This window comes from Urocitellus parryii, chromosome 2, assembly GCF_045843805.1.
Source record: "Urocitellus parryii isolate mUroPar1 chromosome 2, mUroPar1.hap1, whole genome shotgun sequence".
Classification (NCBI taxonomy): Eukaryota; Metazoa; Chordata; class Mammalia; order Rodentia; family Sciuridae; genus Urocitellus; species Urocitellus parryii.
Window position 1 is genome coordinate 80,697,086 of NC_135532.1, and position 21,029 is coordinate 80,718,114.

A 21,029-nucleotide genomic window follows, 5' to 3' on the forward strand; every position below is an offset into this window, starting at 1 on the left:
ATATCTGTGATTTTCAACATTTTTCACATAATGGCACACACAGAGAATGCTAATACCTGTACTGCATGCATGGATAATGGGAGAAGCTTATAGAGTCCAGGAATTCATCTCTCTAAGGGCAGCAGAAAACAACACCTCAGAAGACTGGTAGCCACTTGCTCCCAAACCAGCCAAGAAACTGCAGCAAACTGAGCTGGGGGCGCCAGAAAGCACTGCTCCCAGGTACCTGCACAGCTTGTCCATCTCCCCAGGGAGTAGGTTTTGTCCATTTGCCTGAATGCCCAGCTCTTTCTTGCAAATCCACCAAAACTGCAGATTCCATTGTTAACCTAGGACTTGCACCACTTACAAATGTTAATAACTCAGGGAGGAGAGAAAAGACACAATCCTCAAAAGTCCATTGTAACAAAGAAAGTGGGTCTAGCCTCAGACACTTAATAAGAACCCCTCTCATAATATGCCATTTGCCTACCACACAAAATCGCAGAATCATTTCCGCCTTTTTTTTTTTTGGTATAGGAGGCACTTAACTAGTGAGCCATCCCCAGCGCTTTTTCTTTTTTATTGTGAGACAGGCTCATGCTAAGTTGCTTAGGGTCTCACTAAATTGCTGAGGCTGGCTTTGAACTTGTAATCCTCCAGTCTCAGCCTCCTAAACCCTGGGATTATAGGCAAATTGATGAGGATTACAGGTATGCACCACCACACCCGGCTATCATATGTTTTTGAGAGCTTGTGAATCTGGGTCCTAGAGCATACTGACCAGAACAAAGCTGCCATCACATAGGCTTAAAGACTTTAGGGAGGTGGATATTCAACAAATGCACCATTACTTAGTAACAAGTTCTGATAAAAAGTATTATGGGGAAATTAAGGTATCATGAGAGAGCCCAGGGGTCTAATTTATACTGGAAGATCAAAAGGCTTTTCTGAATCACTGACATGAAGACAGCCATCAAGAGGAAATGGGCATTGGGGTGCGGGTGGGGGTGGGCAGTGCTGGGAACCAAAGTCACAGGGCAGGGATGGGTGTGGCTTGAGGCCACAGGCTCAGAGCACCATCCCAAGGGCAGGGAGAAGTTTCCAAAACGGAAGTGACAGAATCTTCCCTTTCCAGAATGCACTCTCCTTGGAGGTGGGTGCTGAGCAGGAAAGGCCTGATTGAAGGGCAGGAGAGATGGCAGAAGGCACTGCAAACTCAGGAGTGAAGGCAGAGACCTGGGCCCCAAAGAGCAGAGGACAGCTGTAGAGGGGCTTTGGGAGGGAACTGACAGAGAAGAGTGCTCAAGGGTGACAGGGGAGAACGCAGGTCACAAACAACATGCGCAATGTAACCGCATTCTGTTACGAAAAATAGATGTGTACGTTACATATAGACCTTGTTTTATAATATATAACATTGTACATGTCTTTATTAGAAAAAAGGTGGCCACTTTTATACCCAAAAGGTTAAGAGAGATCATATCTGGGGGTGAAGAATTACAGGCAGGCAGTCTTTTCTTCTTATCCTGTTTCATATTTTCCAAACCTACACAAGGAACACATTTTAGTAGCTAGTAAAGACTGAACAGTGGGAGTAGGACACAGAAAGGTATAATCTGCTTGTATATTGTCAAAGTAATTTAATTTTTTTAAAACAGTATGTATTTATTTACATTTTTTTTTTTTTTTTTTTTTGCAGTGCTAGGGATGGAACCCAGGAGCCTTAGACAGGCTAGGCAAGCACTGCACCACAGTGCTGTACCCCCAGCCCTAAGGTAATTTTAAATCCTACTTTAAAAGATACAGTTTACCTTTTGTCAGGGTCAAATTTGATTTGAAAGGCATTTAAAAAAAAAAAAAGAGTGGGGAAAAGGCAAGGAACTGCTACACCCAAAAGCCATTGTGATAGGACTTCCTGTTAAATTACTGACATTCCTAAACCTAAGTGTTTCTTTCTTCCTTCTATTAGTATTTCAGGGCAGTGTGATTATTCACACCAAAAAAGTGGTTCCCTTTCCAGAGGAAGGAGGAAGAGGAAATGTATATGTTATCTAAATTCCTTTTTTCATTAGCAAAAACCTTTATTTCAGTGAAACAATCCTGGGGTGGGATTCTGCCTGTCCCAAGACAAAAGAAAACAACAGTTTAGTGCTAATGTTTCTCTAGGTCTTTCTCAATAATGCATATTGTTTTTGTTTTAATTTTTAGTTGTAGATGGACACAATTATGTGGTGCTGAGGCTTGAACCCAGTGCCTCACACATACTAGGCAAACACTCTACCACTGAGACAAAGCCCCAGCCCTCAATAATGCATATTGTTAGAACTAAACAGAATAAATATAAAAATTGCCTTTCACTAAAACATCTATTCCAAGTCTGACACTGGGGGGGGGGGGCTTTCACCTGGATTAGTTACGGATCATCTCTGCTTCAGTACTTTATTTTTCTGCTGGGATTCAATCCAGGGCTTTGTGTACGCTAGGCAAGCACTCTACCACTGAGTCACATTCCCAGCCCTGCTTCAGTAAATATTAACTGAACACAGGCCCCGGAGAAGCAGCTGGAAGGCCTTCAGGATACACAGGAATAAACCTCCAGGATCCAGTCCTCACACAGAGGGAAAGAGAGACAGGAAAGAGCACAACAAGTTGCCAACACAAGGCCTGTGCATCCACTGCCTATGAGTGAGGGTGCTATGAAGTCTAAATAGGAACAGCTCATCTCCCAGTGAAGCATAAGGAAGATCCAGTGGTTAAAAAAAAAATCATCATAAACTGAGCCTTAAGATACTAGAACCCAAATAGGAGGAAGATGGGAGGGGACCTAACTAGCCAACAAAACAGATACGTGGAAAAAAAATCCCTGTTATGGTTTGAATATTGTGCTGAACATGAGCCCCGAGGAATGAAGCCTGCGGTGTATGGATTGAGACCTCTGAAACTGTGAGCCCCAAATAATCTTTTCCTCCTCTAAGACTGTTCTGGTTACGTCCTTCAGTCACAGCAGCGAAAAAGCTGACTAAAACAGTCATTTGGGAATCAATAAGTAGAAAGGGGTATCTGGGAGAAGGCCCACTGCACATCCTTATCAGAGAGAGCTCATTGGTATTGGGAAATTAGGGAGCATGTGCTGTGGACTAGAATCTGCAGCTGGAGCAAGACGGGGCATGGAGAGCCAGCAAGTTCTGTGCATGGGTCCAGCGAAATGAGAGAGGAGATAAATGACAACAGGATACCCCAATGAACATGAGGGAAAGGGGGAGAAGTCATGGCACATGGAAACACAGAACCTGAAAAAGAAGCAGCCATCCAGCAACAAGGGCAGCGGTGAACACAGGACACATCACAGCCAGATCTCTGAAAGACCACCCTCAGAGAGCAGTGCACTGACACCTTCCTCTCAGTGACACTGTCACTTGTTTTGTGAGTAACAAACAAGTGTAACAAGCACTCTGCACACAGGTCAGTTCACAAGCACTCAGGTGGGACAGGATGCTGCACCATCTCAAATGACTGCTGTGCAGTTCTGAAGAAATAATATCTGGCAAGTGCTTAGGATGGTGCCTGGCACACAGGCACCTGCAAACCCCAGGGCTGTTCCCATGTGAGACCCTCCTGCCCCTGAGGCTCAGGCCACACCCCCTTGCAGTGCTATCAGAAGAAGAACTTGTATGGTGTGTGGAGAAACTTGTTTTTTTTTTTTTTTTCTCTCTCTCTCTGCCCTTTTGGCTTAAAAATGCATTTGACTTCCTTTGTTTATTAACCAGATCCATCCCAGATTCCCTGGGTGCAGTGGTCATTGTTTTCAGGAAGGCTGCCTCTGAATGTACATCTCAATTACTGGCTATTTTCCTTCCGCCAAATTTGGTTTTGAAAAAACACTCTGTGGGGCTGGGGATGTGGCTCAAGCGGTAGCGCGCTCGCCTGGCATGCGTGCGGCCTGGGTTCGATCCTCAGCACCACATACAAACAAAGATGTTGTGTCTGCTGAAAACTAAAAAATAAATATTAAAACTCTCTCTCTCTCTCTCTGTCTCTCTCTTTCTTTAAAAATAAAAAAACACTTTGTTTATATTCTCCCTATCCTCATTCCATTAAAGATTTGATTTAAACACATACAATAAAGTGGAGGAGAAGTGGACTAAATCAGGATTAGGAAAATCACAGCTGACACAGAAATTCAGTAATATATGGATGTTGAGCCACAAACTGGGCACCTCTCAGCAGACAAGAGGGAGACTCCACTAAGGTCAGAAAGCAGGTTGTCAAGAGAAGAAAAAGCATGCTGATTTCTCAAGGGAAGCCAAAGCATGTGGGAAGTATTTACATCTGGAAGAGATTTCTCACCCAAGCCCTCTTTTAGGGGACACAACCTGACAAACTGCATTGCTATTCTAAGGGATTCCAGAGCCATGGGCCTGACCTGGAAGCGATTGCTTTGGGTCCTCATTCTCCCAAGACCTATACTCCTACACTCCTAAGTACAGTAAGTTCGGCAACACCTCTGCAGCGTGGCCTGGAGGTGCTCCACCTGTTAACCCACTTGGAAAACACAAGCCACTGCTTCTGTGGAACAGAGAAACATTACATACATTAACATCACTGCAAATCAATTCAGTGCTTTTAAAAACCCTGAAGAGGAAAACCTGGAAATATGATTATTTGAAACCATGAAGATTAAAAGAAGAAAGAGAACTGAATGTTATAAGGCAGTAAAGTAAAAGCTAAATTGAAGTGATTACTTACACCAATAGCAAGTATTCAATGATACAAAATATGAAACTTGTAATCAAAAACTTAACATTCCAATTCCTCAAAGCTATATTTAAAGAGCAGCTCCTTCCCTTAAGGAACATTAACCTACTAGCCTAGTTTCCTTTTACCTATAGGAATTTCTACAAGTCTTTAGTAATTTATGTGCAAAAGATTATGAATATAATATTATTTGACATATATATTATATCATCACATAGAAAATTAAGTCTTTCGCGTTTTCCAGAAATTTTCACTTTTAGACATTTTCATTTAAAATAAACCCATACATGCTAGTTACATGGATATGCTTAATGTGAAAATTCACCTAGCTGTAAGCTTACAAATTATACATTTTATACATTTATTTATTTATTTAGTGGTGCTTAGGGTCGAACACAGTGGCTTCACACATGCTAGGCAAGCAATCTACATCTGAGGCACAACCCCAGCCCAAATTATACATTTTTTAAATGTAAATTTTACTTTTTATAAAAAGTTAAAAAGAAAGCATTCATTCACAACCAGTCAAGGGAATGTTTTCAATAAGAATGTTTTCTTAGTCCAGATAAAATGGAAAGATGTCTAGATGCACATAAGTAAATAAGATACTGCATGGGAAAGCAGGTGTCACCACTAGCACCTGCAAGACCTTGGGAAAACAAGGCACTTACTGCCTTCTGATGAATAGAGATTTAAAGTTAGCACTTAAAATTAAAATACAGGAGAACAAAACTGCCTCTGAATTAAAACTGCATCTAATACAATAGGAGACAAAGGGGGAAAGGTACAAAGGTAGGAATTTTCTTTACCTATTATACTGGAATTCTAATAATCTGCTTTATCCGACAGATGCACACAGCTTTAGAGGCACCACTGATCTTTTCCTCACATTATTCGGGCTCACATAATGAAATTCCTACTAAAAATTTTTGAAAGCAAATACACCCTCGTCTGAGTTGGAAGGTATGGGTGGAGGTGCATCTAGACACCGAACTGACTGAATAATTTCAGGAGCATTAAATATGGCAATGGAGCCCCTTCTACTAACAATTAACATAAATTAAATGTTGATGGGAACTTCATTGGTATCACGATCCTTAATTTTCCTGTACTTGTATTTTAACACATCAAAAACAGTATCACTTCATTATTTCTTGCACTGTAATTATCATTAATGGATTTTACCCTAATAAGATCCCACCTGTACTTTGGATTATTTGCTTGACTTGTTTCTTTTTCTCATTGCTGAAATACAACTGAAAAGAACACTGGGGCTCTGGTTGCCTCTTTTGTTTGCAATTGATTTACAGGAGAAGATTTTAGGCTTTACTGTTGGCCTGAAAGCCCCTCTGCAATGTTATTGCAATGTTTCCCTAGGACTGCTCCTTTCCTATTTTCAAAACCACTGCTTTTTGTTTGTCGGGAATACACTTGGCAGCATATTTAACTTCATACTTTTACCATGAGCAAGGTCATGCCTTTGCTGTCAGCTTCCACTGCTAAAACACTCCACACCACATTACTCATGATCCTGTGCTTTACAAACGCAACTCAACCTAACAATGCTAGCTAGACACAAGTTAATCCCAGTATATCCCCAAGTGTCAGGGAAGCCCCCTACAAAATAGCAGGATTTGTTTCACAAACATCATCTGAGAAGTGTCAGTTTTCTCTGTTAAGTTCTACACAAGAGGTTTGAGATTGTCTTTGAAAACAAAGATGACACTTTTAGCCTTTTCCTACAACTGTGATGGCAGGGGGAGATAATTAGGTTATTTCTAGGAAACTAAAAGTGCTCACGCCATCCTGGCTCTGAGCTAATTTTGCAAGGCAGCATAACAACTACAGAGTTTATTTCTATTTTGTAAAATTGTGATTTTTAAGATGACAGATGAATTATAAAGCGCTGGCTTTCATAAGTCATTTTATAATACAATCATAGTTTTGCTAGTTACATTCTAACTAATTACATTTATACTTGGGTTGATACTAGTTTCATTTTATATTGTCCTGATTCTCAACTTGTATTTTATTCAGATATGTTCACTGTTAAGAAAGCATAAGAATATGGCTATAAGTTGTGTATTTATGTCTAATTGATGCCATCTTCGTTAATGAAGGTGCAACTGAGAAGGTAAAGCATACCATCACCACATTTTGATGATTTTTTAAGCCTTTTCTGGTTTTTCTTATTTTCTGCATATACTTACATCTCCCATAACAGTGTAAACAACTGTTTTTAAAAATAGGAGCAAACAGAGAAGAGCCAATGTATATTAACCAATACTCCTAAAAAGAGTTTAAAAATACATGAACCAAAAACAAAAAAAAAAGGAAAGCTAATCCCTTCCCCACGATAGCTCAGAATAACCCTCAATAAACCCCAGAAAAAAAGGTGAGGTAGGAAAGCCCTTCTCATCATCTTAAGAACAGAACTGGGCTGGATATAGTAGTAGTGAAGCACATGCTTAGCATGCTTAGGCTCTGTGTTCAATCCCAAGCGGGACAATTTGGGGAGAGTTCAGAAACTTCTGGATCTTGCCTGAGAAGAAAACCACCTAAGGACTATTTTAGAGACAAAGTAGAGAATTGTTCAATGATACATAAAAGAGCCCTTGATTTTTAACCTCAAGACACTTCAGTGAGAGGTAACCAATTCATAGCCTTCGAGTAGCTGCCGAAGGATTCTAGCTGCCCCCAACATCCTCCAAGTGGCTCCTCACTGTAACCACCCCCAGGGGAAGCCAGAGGAGGTCTATGCCTACCTGGTCACATCCTGCGTTCACCAATTCCTGCAGCATTTGCCGGTTTACTTCTGCAGCCGCGGAAGTGCCTGATTCATTGGCAAAAGGCAACAGGGAATATCTGATTTCCCTGAGTGCTTTCTGATAAGGTCCAAACTTCGGGGTGGTTCTCATCTGCTGCTGCCTGGTGGCATCCTTGCTCCCCAGGACTTTGGAATCCAGGGAAGTGTCACTGTTTGGTCCCACGGGCAGCCCCTGAGCCGAAGACTTGGATGGCTGCTTTAACCCTTCACGGATCTCTTGTAGTCTCTGCCGGCTATTCCCAGAATAAGTTGTGGCAGGAAAAGTCTTTGGCCTCATTGTTAGTCCAGTTTCCTTTTACCATAAATACAATCTTCTCAAAGTATTTTATTATTTAAAAAAATAGTCAATAGAATCAGTTAATTGTAAACATACTTTTCAAAACAATTTCCTTTTGAAAATTTTCTTTCCTTCAATTTTTGTAATTCCTATAGAGAACTTAAAATTCTCCAGAGTCTTCATTTTGAAGACCATCACTCTCTGAAAAAGAAAATAAATGGGGGGAAAAAAATGTTTACTTGTGGTTTTCATATAATGTTAATGCTACTTTGTAGAAACGGATAATGATCTTTGAAATATTCCACCTGGGAAGATAAGAAAGAACAGCATTGCCTTTCATAGATGACCAAAATACTCTTTAGCTCTGGTCAAAACACATGACATCTGGGGATGTCCCAAGGTGTTTCCTTTAACATGTAGTCTGCAACCAAGTAAATCTCCATAAATATCTAACTCAGAGAACAGTAGACTCAACAATTGATAACACATTTTAAGTATTTCATTATGATGTAATTTCATTTTAAAATCCATGACTTGAGTATTTAGGGCTAAATTTTCTCCATGGATTTCTGGTTTGCCCTTAACAATCATTCAAGTCCTGGTCCACATCCCTCACCCTGTGGCTTTACCCACCTCTCTACCTACCTGGGGCTATTGTCCTTCCATATCTTTGGAAACTTTTACTCATGAAACTTTCCAACTTTCCTGTGACAACACAAATCTTGTCACATTACAGATGTCCTGTACTGCAGTGGAAAGATGTTTCCATATGATGCATTATGGGACTGAAGGTAATGACCTCCTTGAATTTTACAAGGTGTGCACTTAATATTTTGACACAAATAGCAAAATAAAAATATCTTTCTTGCATAAATTGAAACCTACATAGAAAGGAACTGGGCACCCATGAGCGATTTCATTCTCAGAGTGCACCATGCCCACATTAACAACAAGTGGCTGCATCATATAAGTTATTGGTGTAGAACTACTTACCACTCCAGCAGAGAAATGGTCTCCTTATACAGAGCTACACGTCACAAAGACACTTTTCCATGGTGAAGTGTATTTACCCCAGGCCTAATTCATCTACTACTCTGCTGTTCTTTCATTCAGAAAACAAAATCCAGAGTAATTCCCTGACAGTACCCTTAGCAGCCAATTCTGGTCATTTATCAGCCATGCCAAATTGGATGAACTGGTCAACCTACCTTACTCAGCACTCTGGGATATGCATCGAGACCAGACTTGGAGCAGTATGGTACTGAGTAAGATGATACATGTGATCCAATCTGCAGTACTGTCAGTCTCAGGGTGGTTGGGCTTAAAAATTCTTTACTTTATGATAATGCAAAAGCGATACGTATTTAGTAGAAATCATACTTGGGATTTTGAATTTGGATCTTTCCCCAAGCTAGCAATATGCAGTATGGTCCTCTCTTGATGCTAGGCAATGGCAGTGACCCTATTCCCAGTCAGCCTGCTATCTTGAGGGGAAACCAATGATGTTCTATGGCTGGCTAGGATGTGCAGGAGATGAGGTGGATCAAATGCATTTTCTATTTAGAGTACTTCCAACTTATGATAGGCTTACTGGAACATAACCCTAGGAGTCTCTAGCCCTGAAACAAATACTTAACTGTGCAATTACTTCATAACCAGCTGTCCTAACTAGCAGGAATGGCTATGGTAGGGCATATGCCCCTAAGATAATGCAGAAGCCTATCGGCCTATTCCCCTTCTTCATCTTCGTCTTACTCTCACCTCACCAATCCCCTTACTTCACAGAACTCAGTGAACAAACTTTGGGGAAAATCACTTTTGAGTTTTAACGAACAAAGAAAAACTGATCCAAAAAAGAGCGTCTTTTAAAAGAGGAGAGGGAAGGGGCTCTGAACTTTTAGTTTCAGTTAGGAACTTTATAACTGTAAAATGGGACTCTGCTTCACAGACAATTTCATGTGGGGAAAAGTTAATATGTGTAGCTAATATTTATCCAGTACTTACCATATGCCAGGCACTGTCCAAGGGATTTCATATGAAATGATTTATATGGACCTATCACATAACCATCTACAATACAAAACACTAATAAATGACATTAAAATTACTATTGCTTTCTTGATGGTGACAGTGATCTTAAAAGTTTTATTGTTCGCTTTCAATGTAACTGAGAGAAGACTCTATTTAGAAAGTAAGAACCAGACTCTTTCACAACATGAAATCCTAATTTTTTTTTAGTTATCGATGAACCTTTATTTATTTATTTATTTATTTATGGTACTGAGAATTGAACCCAGAACCTCACACATGCCTCAAGCACTCGACCACTAAGCCACAACCCCAGACCCTAAAATCCTTTTTTTAACGCACAACTTCTAAGTATTTTGAAGTCATTGAGATGACTGTGTAAGGCTATGCAGATAGTGAGCTATTAGACTCAGGGACAGCTGAGGTTCCCCTGGGCCTGGGGTTGGCTGAGGCCCAGAAGCCTAGAGCTCTGCTTAATTGGTGTAAAATGGGGCATATTGCAACCACGTTCATTTCCAGTGACTTCGTGGTCTGAGCATCTGTTTAGAAAGACCTAACTTTCCAAAAACCATAAGCTCACATTCCAACAAAAACGGAGGGATTCTCAAGAGCCTGCCAAGCGCATAGGGAGGATCCTAGCAAAAGTGACTCGGATGCCTGGGAATACACAGAAGAGTTATTTCTTTTCCAGCAGGAATTCACACTAATCACTTGGTTTCCAATCTTTCATCAGGAAGCCGAGCTCCCTTCATGACAACACCAGTGCAAGGGAGGGGCCTGACCTACGCAGGAAGGGGGTCCTCCTAGTCAAAATGTCTTAATCCCTCCCCCCACACTCCTCTACCCCACCCCCATCCCCACCCCCATCCCCCTTGCCAATGTGTAGTAAATGCCTACTAAGTGCCAGGCACCAACAAAATAAGTAAACAATCTCACTTTCTGTAAATTTTACAGTTGAGAGGTGAAGGTGAGGCAGGTAAATAAATGAAGTTTTAAAAAAGATGCCCAAAATGAAGGGGGAAAGCATATAAAGGAAGGAAGAGTGAAGGAGAAAGTCAGAAGAAGCTGTAAAATAGAGATAACTGAATCTAAGCACTGAGAAGAACGGAACTCCAGCTGCAGGGTAAGGCAGACACAAAGAAGAGAGGACTGTGATGCCTACAGACTCCTGCCCACACTCAGCTCCGTGAGGAAGGGGCTCTCCTGGGCTGAAACCAGAGATGTGCAGGGGCTCGGTCTGGAAAGGTCTTCATGGCATGTCAAGATGGGGACTCGGAGCAGAAGCTGGGGGGCCACTGTCTGTGGTTAAGCTTTGGAGGGACCTGGCCAGAACTGTCCTTCAAAGAGTGGAGTCTAGAACCTGACTGGATGGTGGACTCCAGGCAGAGGACAGATGCTAGGACGTGCAGCAGCAACCCCAGGGAGGGAGTGGGGGCTCCAGGACAGTTACCTAGTCAGTGGCCTGTCTGCTCGCTGATAAGATGGAGCCATCAGCAGGTGTTCCTTATGGGAGTGACATTTTACTCCCAAGTGATACCAGCAGATTGCAGAGAAGAGCAAGCTGCATGTCGTTCAGCTACGAAACAGCAAGAGCCACAGGAGACAGTTCACAATGGAGAAAAAGAGCAATGAGAAAGTTCCACATTAAAATCCAGGAGGAGGAATGTCCTCTGCTCAGTCATATCAGCAGAGGGAGGGGACTCAGGAGCAACTGAAGGAGGCCTTGTGGATTCTGAGGTTCCTAAGCTCTCTCTGGAATTTGCTCTAAAAAAGGGAAGCCGCTGAAAGCTGAGAGGAGCAGAGAGGTTTGGGCAGGGAAAGGTAAAAGTGGGGACAATATTTTACTTAAGTTTAACACCTATGTTTTAAAATACATAAATCATCAGGACATAGATCCACTAAGAGATGACACTCTTATGAAATAAAACAGCAACTGCGGCAAGAGGTTTATCATTCATTGTTATAACTGCAGAAGCTCACAGGCCCTCCCAGACCCACACCTTAAGGGAAACCACCTTAGTGACTTCTAACACCAAGGATTCCTTTGATTAGTTTTGTACTTTATATCCGCGGAATTAAATTTCATTTCATACATTTTGTTTGCTTACTTGTACCCATAAAGTATAGCAGTAGCTGTCATACTTCATCGCTGAGTACTATTCCAGGTAGGAATCTACCATCACCTATTGGTACGTTCTGCTCCTGGTGGACACGGAGGCTGTTTCCATTCTGGGACTGTTACACATGGTGCCTGACACCTTTAAGGCGGCCATGGTGTGAGGCCCTGAGCTGTGAGGTACTGAGAATTGACTGTCTCTTCCGAGACTTTGCTTCCCCACCGTGTCAAATATTTTCTGTATAGCTACTGGCAGAGTGCATGGTGGCTGGTTTGGCACATTTGTGAGATGAGAAGAAGGCGCCCCTTTCTCACATAAACCTGCATGTTTCTCTATTACTGTACAACACAAACAACTCTTGCCTGGGGAGCTCTCCACGTAAACCGAATATGCCGACAAATAGATGCGAACAGGGCCCTTGAGCAATGCATAAACTGCACTCATACAAGGCGGCCCTCTTAGAAGGTCCTGGGCATGGGGAAAAGAATGACCAACCTCTGATTTCAAGGTGTTTGTACTTCCAGATGGGGAGGCAGATAAGAAAATCAGTTACTAAAATAGAGTAAAATATGTGTGGCAACCAGTTTGCCTAAAGAAATTATACATACCTGAAACAGACCGACTGGAAGATAGAGAGTAGTGACTGCATTTAAGAGCAAGGGGCAGAACCCATCGGAGTTGGTGATGATCACGGACAGGACTTATTTGAAAGGTGGAGAAGGGGTTTCAGGTTTGGAAAACAGTCAATGGTGGTGCCCTTCTCTGAGCCGTGTGGACAGTGGGGACCACCAGGAGAGCAGTTTCTGCTGTGGAGCAGGGGCCATCTCCAAAGGTGAGCACAGGGTTGGGGAGGCTTGTTCAGAGGATGGGTGTTTAGTACCAAAACGCAGCAGTTAAAGGTGGGAGGCCTGGGCCGGTCCCCAGCTCGTGCACTGGGCTCTAGATGGCCTGGATGTGCTGCCTGTTCTCTTAAGTTTTCGCTTCATGCTTGGTCTAAAACCTCGCTTTGTTTGACAGAGCTGCCCCAAGGGTCACACCTGGTGCTGCCTATGAACTCACTCTAGTTCTGTAATGCATGATAGATGGCCAATTAGGAGCATTACTAATTGCCATAGTTTGGATCTAGAATGTCCTGTGAAGGCCATGTGTTAAAGGTTTGGGACTGAGCTTGGTGCTGCTGGGAGATGGAGGATCATTGAAGAGGTGGGTCCAGTGGGAGGTCTTAGGTCATTGGGGGTGTATCCTTGAAGGGGACAGTAGGATCTCAGACTCTTCCTCTTTCTCTTTGCTTCCTGGATACCATAAGATGAAGAGCTCCTTCTGCAAAGCACTCTTGCCATGATATGCTACCTTGCCATAGGCCCAAAAGCAATGGAGCTAACCAACCATCAACTAAGATCTCCAAAACAGTGAGCTGAAATAAAACTGTTCTCCTTTAAGCCAATTACCCTCAGATATTTGGTTACAGTCATGCAAAGTTAACATGCTAATTAAATTGAAGATTCAGATTGGGTTAGGCAAAAAGGCTAGAGAGAAGGTCAGGAGAGAAGGCCAGGGCAAAATTAAGATGGGCTTAATGGAAAAGGTACCAAACTGAACACAGAAACAGGAATTTCATGCTCACCCCAAGTGACTCCTCTTTAAATCAGTATTTGAGAATACTGCTGAGAAAGTTAAAGTTGCTCCCTTTGTACTTTAAAGAGAGAAAAGCACAGAGAAGAGGATTGGGCTCCAGTTGTTAGGCTGACTAAAACATATATGTGCAGTCAGGTGCCAAGTTGCTCAGGTCTGAGCAGTATCTGAACCTAAGGAACTGACAGTGGCCCATCACCAGGTCTGGTGTGACTCTGTAACTGTGCTGTGCAAGTTCAAAGGACCAGGTCCTTCCTTACCTCAGGAACTCAGCAGGACCCTTCTCTCCGCTAGGTATAAATAACCCCACCACCATTATTAGCCTGATTCACTCCTACTCCTAGATTCTCAGCTTAAAACTCTTGCCGTAGAACACTTCTGACCACCTGTCCTAAAAGATCTGCTGTTCACTCGGTCCTTTCTAAAACAGCACAGTCACTGCAAGTAAGGCTGATGGACACAATTCCTCTTGACTGACTTGAGCTGTCAGATGGAGAGAGCAGGAGCATTCTGTTTGGTTCCCCATCTGCTGCCTGGCATGGAGCACACAGGCCTGCGATGCATCTGCTGAATGGCAGACACATGACCACACTGGGGCTGCAGCCTGCCCTCTGCAGTCCCAGGAGGTGCTACAGGAGAGTGTGAAACACAGTGCCATGCTTCAATAGAGGAGCTCTTTCTCGGAGGTTTATCTGGTCTAAATGAAATGAGCAGGAGGAACGGACACACAGAACTGTTATAAAAAGTCACATGACCGTGGCATATTATCTAGCCATCAAAAAGAAGCTCTTTCATCCGTTACAATGTGGATGGACTTCAAGGACCTGGTGCTAAGTGGAGAAACAGCCACAATGACAAGTATTGTGTGAGACTACTTCATGTGCATTACCAAGAGTAAGCTGATTCAGAGACAGGAGAATAGCAGTTACCAGGAGAGAGGGGAACAGGGATTAATGGGTTGATGAAAAAGTTTTAGGGATAGACAGAGGGAATATCTACAGCAATGACATGAATGTCTAATGCCACTAGACTAAATTGCATACCTATGAATGATTAATGAATGATTAAAGAATGTACAGCTCCATTTAAGTAAAAATGGAAAAAAGAAGTTACCTAACTATTCATGTTTAGCTAACTCATGTTTGAGTAATGGTTCCCTTTCTACTCAGCTTCACAAATAAAGACTGGCAAAGTCCCAATCCTAAGTAACATCTAAACTCTGGGGTGCTATACATTGCACCCCAACTCTACTGTTATCCTCTACCAAAGCCATGCTTCTGGAGTACCCACGTGCCTGCAAACATTCTGATCATAAAACCCAAGGCAGGAGAGCCCTGTGCTGGTGTCTGTATTTATGCATGAGCTAAGAAATACCAGGTGCTATGCCCTTATACAGCAGTGGGGTCAGGAGTCATGGTTTTTCTTTCTTTCCTCCCTTCCCCCAACATTCTTATGAAAAATTTCAAACATACAGAAAGGTTGAGAGGATTAGTCAATGACACCCCATAAACCTACCACCTGGTTTTCTTCACTGTGCAGGGAGGAGGAGGACACCATTCCCTGTTCTGATTTTCTTTCCAACTCCTACCACGGCCTTCTGGGAACCCCAAGACCAGTTCTAGGAACACCCCAGGAATTGTTCCTGTTTTCTTAAGAGAGTATTTTAAAAGGCTATGATAAACTGTTCTTACCAAAATAATCTAGAAAGCATAAAACTTCCTTTCAGTTTCATAAATGGTGAAAGTACTTTCTCAGCTTGAGAACTTGTGTTTTAAACTTTAGTTTGAAGGCATCTGATTTCCTGGCCAAATTATGAACTTCTAAAAGAACTTTTCACGAAAATACTCATCAGTCAAATTAAGACTGCTGGCTGGAGATGAGGACTGTAACATACTCCTTTACCATTTTACTAAGATTTGACCTACTGGAAATTTTCTTTCATCAAGAATTGTATAAATATGACTCTCAGGAATGTGGACTTTCAAAAATGGGGATATTAACCAAAGTAAGTCTAATTTTTGAAATTTCTTTAGCATCATCAATTGATTTAAAAATGATTTAAAAGAAATTAAAAGACTTTGGATTTTTAAAGCTGTAAAAACTTATAAAACAAAAACACCTCATTGTCAAATCTGGAGCTGACTAGCTTAGCATAGGTGGCTTACGTAAACAATGTGAGAGCAATATTTTAAGCATCCCTTTAATTTGGTCCTACCAAACCCATTTCCAATCCTTAATCCAATCCTGAAAAATGCTATCAGATGTTCAAGAATTTTTACTCTAATTCTCTTAGTGCTTCAAATCCCCATGAGCCAAACACACATCAAGCACCAACCAGGGAACCAACCTAACCCATGTCCTGGGGGACCCATGCTAATGACACACATCAGCATTTTTTTAAAAAGTATTTCTTGGACCTAAAATTCAAAAGTTATTATTTAAATCATATCCCTACTATAATTAACTAGCAAAGCTGAAACTAAATCAGGCAGATGGGCCAGGCCTCAAGCCAGATGCTAAATGTCAGAATCATAAACCACCATGCGGATGTCCCACTCTAGCTTGGTCCAGGCCAGGAAGCCACAGGCTAAGGGCTACCCGAATAATGAGGGTCTTTGAGGAAAGCAGTGACTGCATTCCTCTGGGGATTTAGGAGAACCCTCTAGAATTCCCACTCTCCCATAAATAGTGTCATCACAAAGCCTGGGGGAAGGGGGAGGTTAGCAGTGTTGGAGGACACAGGGAAAACAGGGATTTGCCTCTAAATAAGTTTACAGTCTTGGCGGGGGAGGGGGATCACCCTATTCTCTGTTAGACACCTTTGTATATGGTATCTGTATGATACAAATGCAAAAATCAATGGCATTTTAAATAAATGGAGCTGGAGACCTTTGTACTCAAGATATCTCAAGTGAGTGACCGGGCTGAAGATAAATTTATGATTAGTTCTTTGCAGCATTCTTAACAGCAAGCAAGTAAGTGAACAGGATGGGTGTCCTTAGAGTCAAGGCCATCCCAGCAGGTTCTCTATCTTTGAGAAAGCCCTGCCCTCTCTGCTCCACCCCTCCAAGTTTCAGAAATGCTCCAACTCCCTAGTTTGAAAATTGCTGCCATGGACATAGATATAAATACTGTGACTGCCCAAGAACCCCTTCACACATGATTATGGAGGAGCCCTGTTCAGGAAGGTGTGGAGATTATTTGGAGAAAGCCTTCTAGAGAAAGGATGTTGCACCAAAATTGGAAAGGCTGAAGGGCTATGATTTGATGGAGGAAGTGTGAAGCTATTCTTGGAGTCTGGAACTTCCTGTAAAAAGGCTCAAACATACAAAAGAAAAATGAACGGGCAGACAATTGTTGGGGTGGGGGCAAGTGCTGTCTAGGGATATTTAATGAAAAAAACAGGAGGGAGACTTAGGAGGTAAGATGGAGTTCATTAGTAATGGAAAGTGCTGGCCCTTAGCATTCCCACTGCCTGAGGGCAACAAAGCTTGCTATTCCAAACTGAGACCTGCTCCATTCAAAATCCAACTTACACTCAACTCTTTTAAGACCTTACCATCCTGATTTAGGTTCTATAGGATCTGCCACAATATCGTAACAATCAGTGTGAACAACAAATACAAATCAATGCTACGAAATACAAGATTTTCCATTCATTCACCAGAAAAAAAAAATCCTATTAATGTCAAATACTGGCACAACAACAAGAACTATTTAACTTAAAAGAAACCACTTGTCACAATTAAGTTGACATGGGTCTAGACCATAACCAACATAAAGTCTTTGCAGTGAAGGGCAAACATTAAGCAATGCCAAACTTCTACCCTAATTTTAGCATCACCACCAATTATTTTTATTTACAACATTATTTTGTTTTATTGATAGTTTCTAATTGAAGCAATAAATCAAATAACATTGGCCTTAAAAGTACAGGAAAAAGGAGGGGCTGCCTTCAAACTCCAGGAGCCCTTCATAGAGGGGGGCATCGACCTAGCATACAATGGGATCAATGCCCAGGACTTGTGCAATTTGGAGGCGTAGTCTGTCCAGAGAAATTACTAGGCAATAGGCTTTTTTTTTTTTTTTTTTTGAACTGGGGATTGAACCAAAGGGTGCTTAAGCACTCAGCCACATCCCCAGTCCTTTATAATATTTTATTTAGAAGACAGGGTCTCAGGCCCGATTCTTTCGTTCTGTGGGTCAGGATTTTTACCCCTTTTAGAACAAATTTTCAGTCAAGACAAAAATGCATTGATTATTTTTTGCATTTCTTCAAGTTCGCTATTTTTGAAAGGCCAGTAAGGAATATTGCTTACAAGTTTCAGGTTATTAAAACCATGAAATGAATACAAAAGCAGCTTTTCAAAAGTTGTATTGATCTGGTTTTTTCAATACAAAACAGAACACCACCCCCCACTCCAAATCCTTCCAATGTGTTTAGAATGAATTGATCAGCTTCAGCCCCCATTCCACCCTCCTATGGATTTTAGGAGCCCAGGGCTGGCTATTTACAACATAGCATTTAAAATAACAAGGCATCATATTGTAAAAGCATTCCCCTCCTACCAAAGTAAAATCCCTCCCAACAACTAGATGATTTGCTAAGGAAAAAAATATGTACAGTTCCAATTTACATTTATCAAACTATTTCAAACTAGATTGAGAAGCTAGAAAAATCAATTCCAGTTCTACAAATGATTCTAGTAATTTGTCTTAATATTTTTTGCATGATGGCCTCTGTTCAGATACCATTTTATATTGCTTGATATTTTGAAATTTATTAAGCTCAAAGGAATGCTGGTAGATTCATTCGGCAGTGTTTTCTACACTTACTTAATGAGACAAAATTTTTGAGAGGCTGAATAACAGAATGCCTTGTTTATTACAGTTAAAACAGTCTTTCTGAACAGTCTCTGCATTCTTACTTTGGAATATTTTTGTTACTACCTTATTACAACAGTTGCTAAAGAAAAAACAAAAAGCAGCTGTCTCTTGATTTAGCACTCAAAAATGGTGGGCATCATTCAAATTTAAGCTGGTATTAAACTAAAATATGGAACAAGATCTATTCATTCAAATTTCCTAATAAACAGCCACACATTGCTTTTTTCCATGATTACCAAAAGGCCCCTGATCTGCTAGGGTAAAATTTTAAGCAGAACACCTGTGTAGGATCACATACATTTTTGCGGTCTTCCACCTAAATTTCAGTAAATTTAAGTTTGGGTTTTTTTTTAAATAAATGCGGGCAAACTTTCCTTTAAAAATGTACATATTTGCTGAATTGTTTGTGAAGAGAGCTGTTGGGCTATGAATTTCAATTTTTTACCTGCCAATGTAATACTCTCAAGCTAATAGTAAGGCTAGAATTTTAAAGCCTACGTTATTACATTAAGGACACTAAAGTCCATGATAGAGAAAGATGAAAATGTGAAAACTTCTCGCCAATAAAAAAATCTAGAAATCACAGTGATGCTTGTACTTTCATCCGAGGACCTCAGGACACGCTGCCCTCACCCAGGACCCTGGCCTTTTTGGAGTGCTACTACCATCCCTGGCAGTGGAGCCTTGGGCTCCACAAACGAAAGATTTGCTCTAGGCCGGCCGCCCTGCCGGACTTCATCCCCAAAGAAGATCCTCCTGGGTGCCTGAGTTAGGTAGGCTGCAGGAAAAGCGACAGGCCAGAGGCGGATTCCGTCAAGACCCGCAAGTCCGGAGGCCGGCAGGAGAAACTAACTGCAGGTGAGGTTGCATCAGAAGTGAAAGACAAGTCCCAGAAAAGTCAGCTGAACTAGGACGCAGGAAAGGCGTGTTATGCAACGGCCCCGCTCTCACAGCCACGAAAGCAAGCGCTCCTGCAGCTCTGGCAGAGTCCCGCCAAGACCCGGGAAACTTGCAAGGGTCGCGCGAGCGGACGCCCGGCAGGGCCTGGCTCCCCGCCGGCTCAACCCGTGGTCTGTGCGGGTCCGGGGAGCCGGAGCACCGCTCGTCCGGGTAACTGCGGCGCAGCCTCGGCGGGACTTATGGGCCCGCGAGGTGGACGGCGCGGCCAGTAGGGCACCCGATGGAGGCACAGAGAAGCTGGAGAGGGCAGGAGCGGGCGCAGCTTGCAAGGGATCCCGACGACAGCGTGTCCGTGGGCGAGTGGGGAGTGGACTGGGCGGGGAGAGAGCACCCAGGGGAGAAGGCGCGCGCCCGCGGTGGACGGGTGCGGAACTGGTTGGCCCCCGATACGGCGGCACGGCCAGAGGGGACCGCCCCAGCTCTGTGGGACCGAGGCGCAGCCAGACGCGCGGTCTTGGTGCTGCCATGGGCGCCGGACCGAGCATTTGGGTAAAAGCCGAGCCGCCATCCCACCGGACGGTGGAGGTGGAGACGTGCCCTGAGCTGACTGCCTCTCGGGTCGCCCAGAGCGTCACAGACGCCGCCCCCGGCCCGCGGCCGCCCCTGCCCAGCCAGGAGCCTGGAGCCCAGCCGCCGCACAACAAAGCGGTGCAGCCCCGCCGGCCCCCGCCCGACGCGCTCTCCGCGGGCCCGGCGTTCTGTCCCAACTTCTCTGGCTCCTAGGAACTAGCCCGGCAGGATCCCCACTGCCCGCGACAACCCGCGGCAGGGCGGAGGCGGCCCCTGGGCCGGGCCGAGCCGGGGCCGTGGGGGCAGGGCGCAGCTCCCGTCTGGACAAACTTCCTTGGCCGCCCGCTCCCTGCTCCTCCGCCCGGCCGCCCCGCCGAGCAGGGACGTCCTTCCCTGAGCCGCGGTCTGCAGCGGCCCGAGGGTGGGCGCCTAGAGCCTGCCGGTCCCCGGAAAGTTTCGTCCGCCCGGCCGCCGCCCGCTGCCCCACGCCTCCCGATCCCGGTCCCGGCCCCCTCACCTCCTGGGGCGCGGTCTACACCCTCGGGGGCGTCCTGGCCCGCGGCTCCTGGGCCTCGAGCGCCGGGAGACCAGGCGCCGGTGGCTGGAGCTGCTGTGGGCTCCGCAGGGACGGGGGAGCCCCGGGCGGCGGCGGCGGCGCGGGCGGCGGCTGCTCCATCTTCCCGGGGCACTCACGCCGCGGTTCCAACGCGCAGACCCAAGTGGGACATTCGCTACATTGTTGGCATTCCACGGGCGTCACGTGACCCCGCCTCCCGCGTCACTCTCGGCCGCATACCAGCCCGGGCGGGGCGCCTGCGGCCCTGGCTCCTCAGCAGCCGGCCGCTCCGCCCCGTCCCGCCCGGCCCAGCAGCCGCTGCGGGCCTCCGCCACCGACGCCACCTGCCCGCGGCCTCTCAGCTGGCCTGCGGGAGCCGGGCGGGCCTCGCGGACCCTGATGCGCTCTTGTCATTCTCCCTCCACTGTACTTGTATTGACCCCTCCACTACTTGTATTCAAAGTTGATAACTGTCGTTAAAGCCACGTTTTCCTAAAC

General features: G+C 44.0%; 1 protein-coding gene across 1 annotated transcript in view; it reads right to left on the minus strand.

The window, feature by feature from the left end:
- The window catches only part of Lats2 (large tumor suppressor kinase 2), a 73,099-nt gene extending 52,410 nt beyond the window's left edge, over window positions 1-20,689 (minus strand). The window contains exons 1-2 of the mRNA XM_026394932.2: window positions 20,493-20,689; window positions 7,503-8,042 (exon numbers count right to left, since the gene is read on the minus strand). Coding sequence (XP_026250717.2) covers window positions 7,503-7,841 — 339 coding nt within the window. The 5' untranslated portion in view covers window positions 7,842-8,042; window positions 20,493-20,689. The remainder of the gene's footprint in view (window positions 1-7,502; window positions 8,043-20,492) is intronic.
- Window positions 20,690-21,029: the final 340 nt, after the last annotated feature.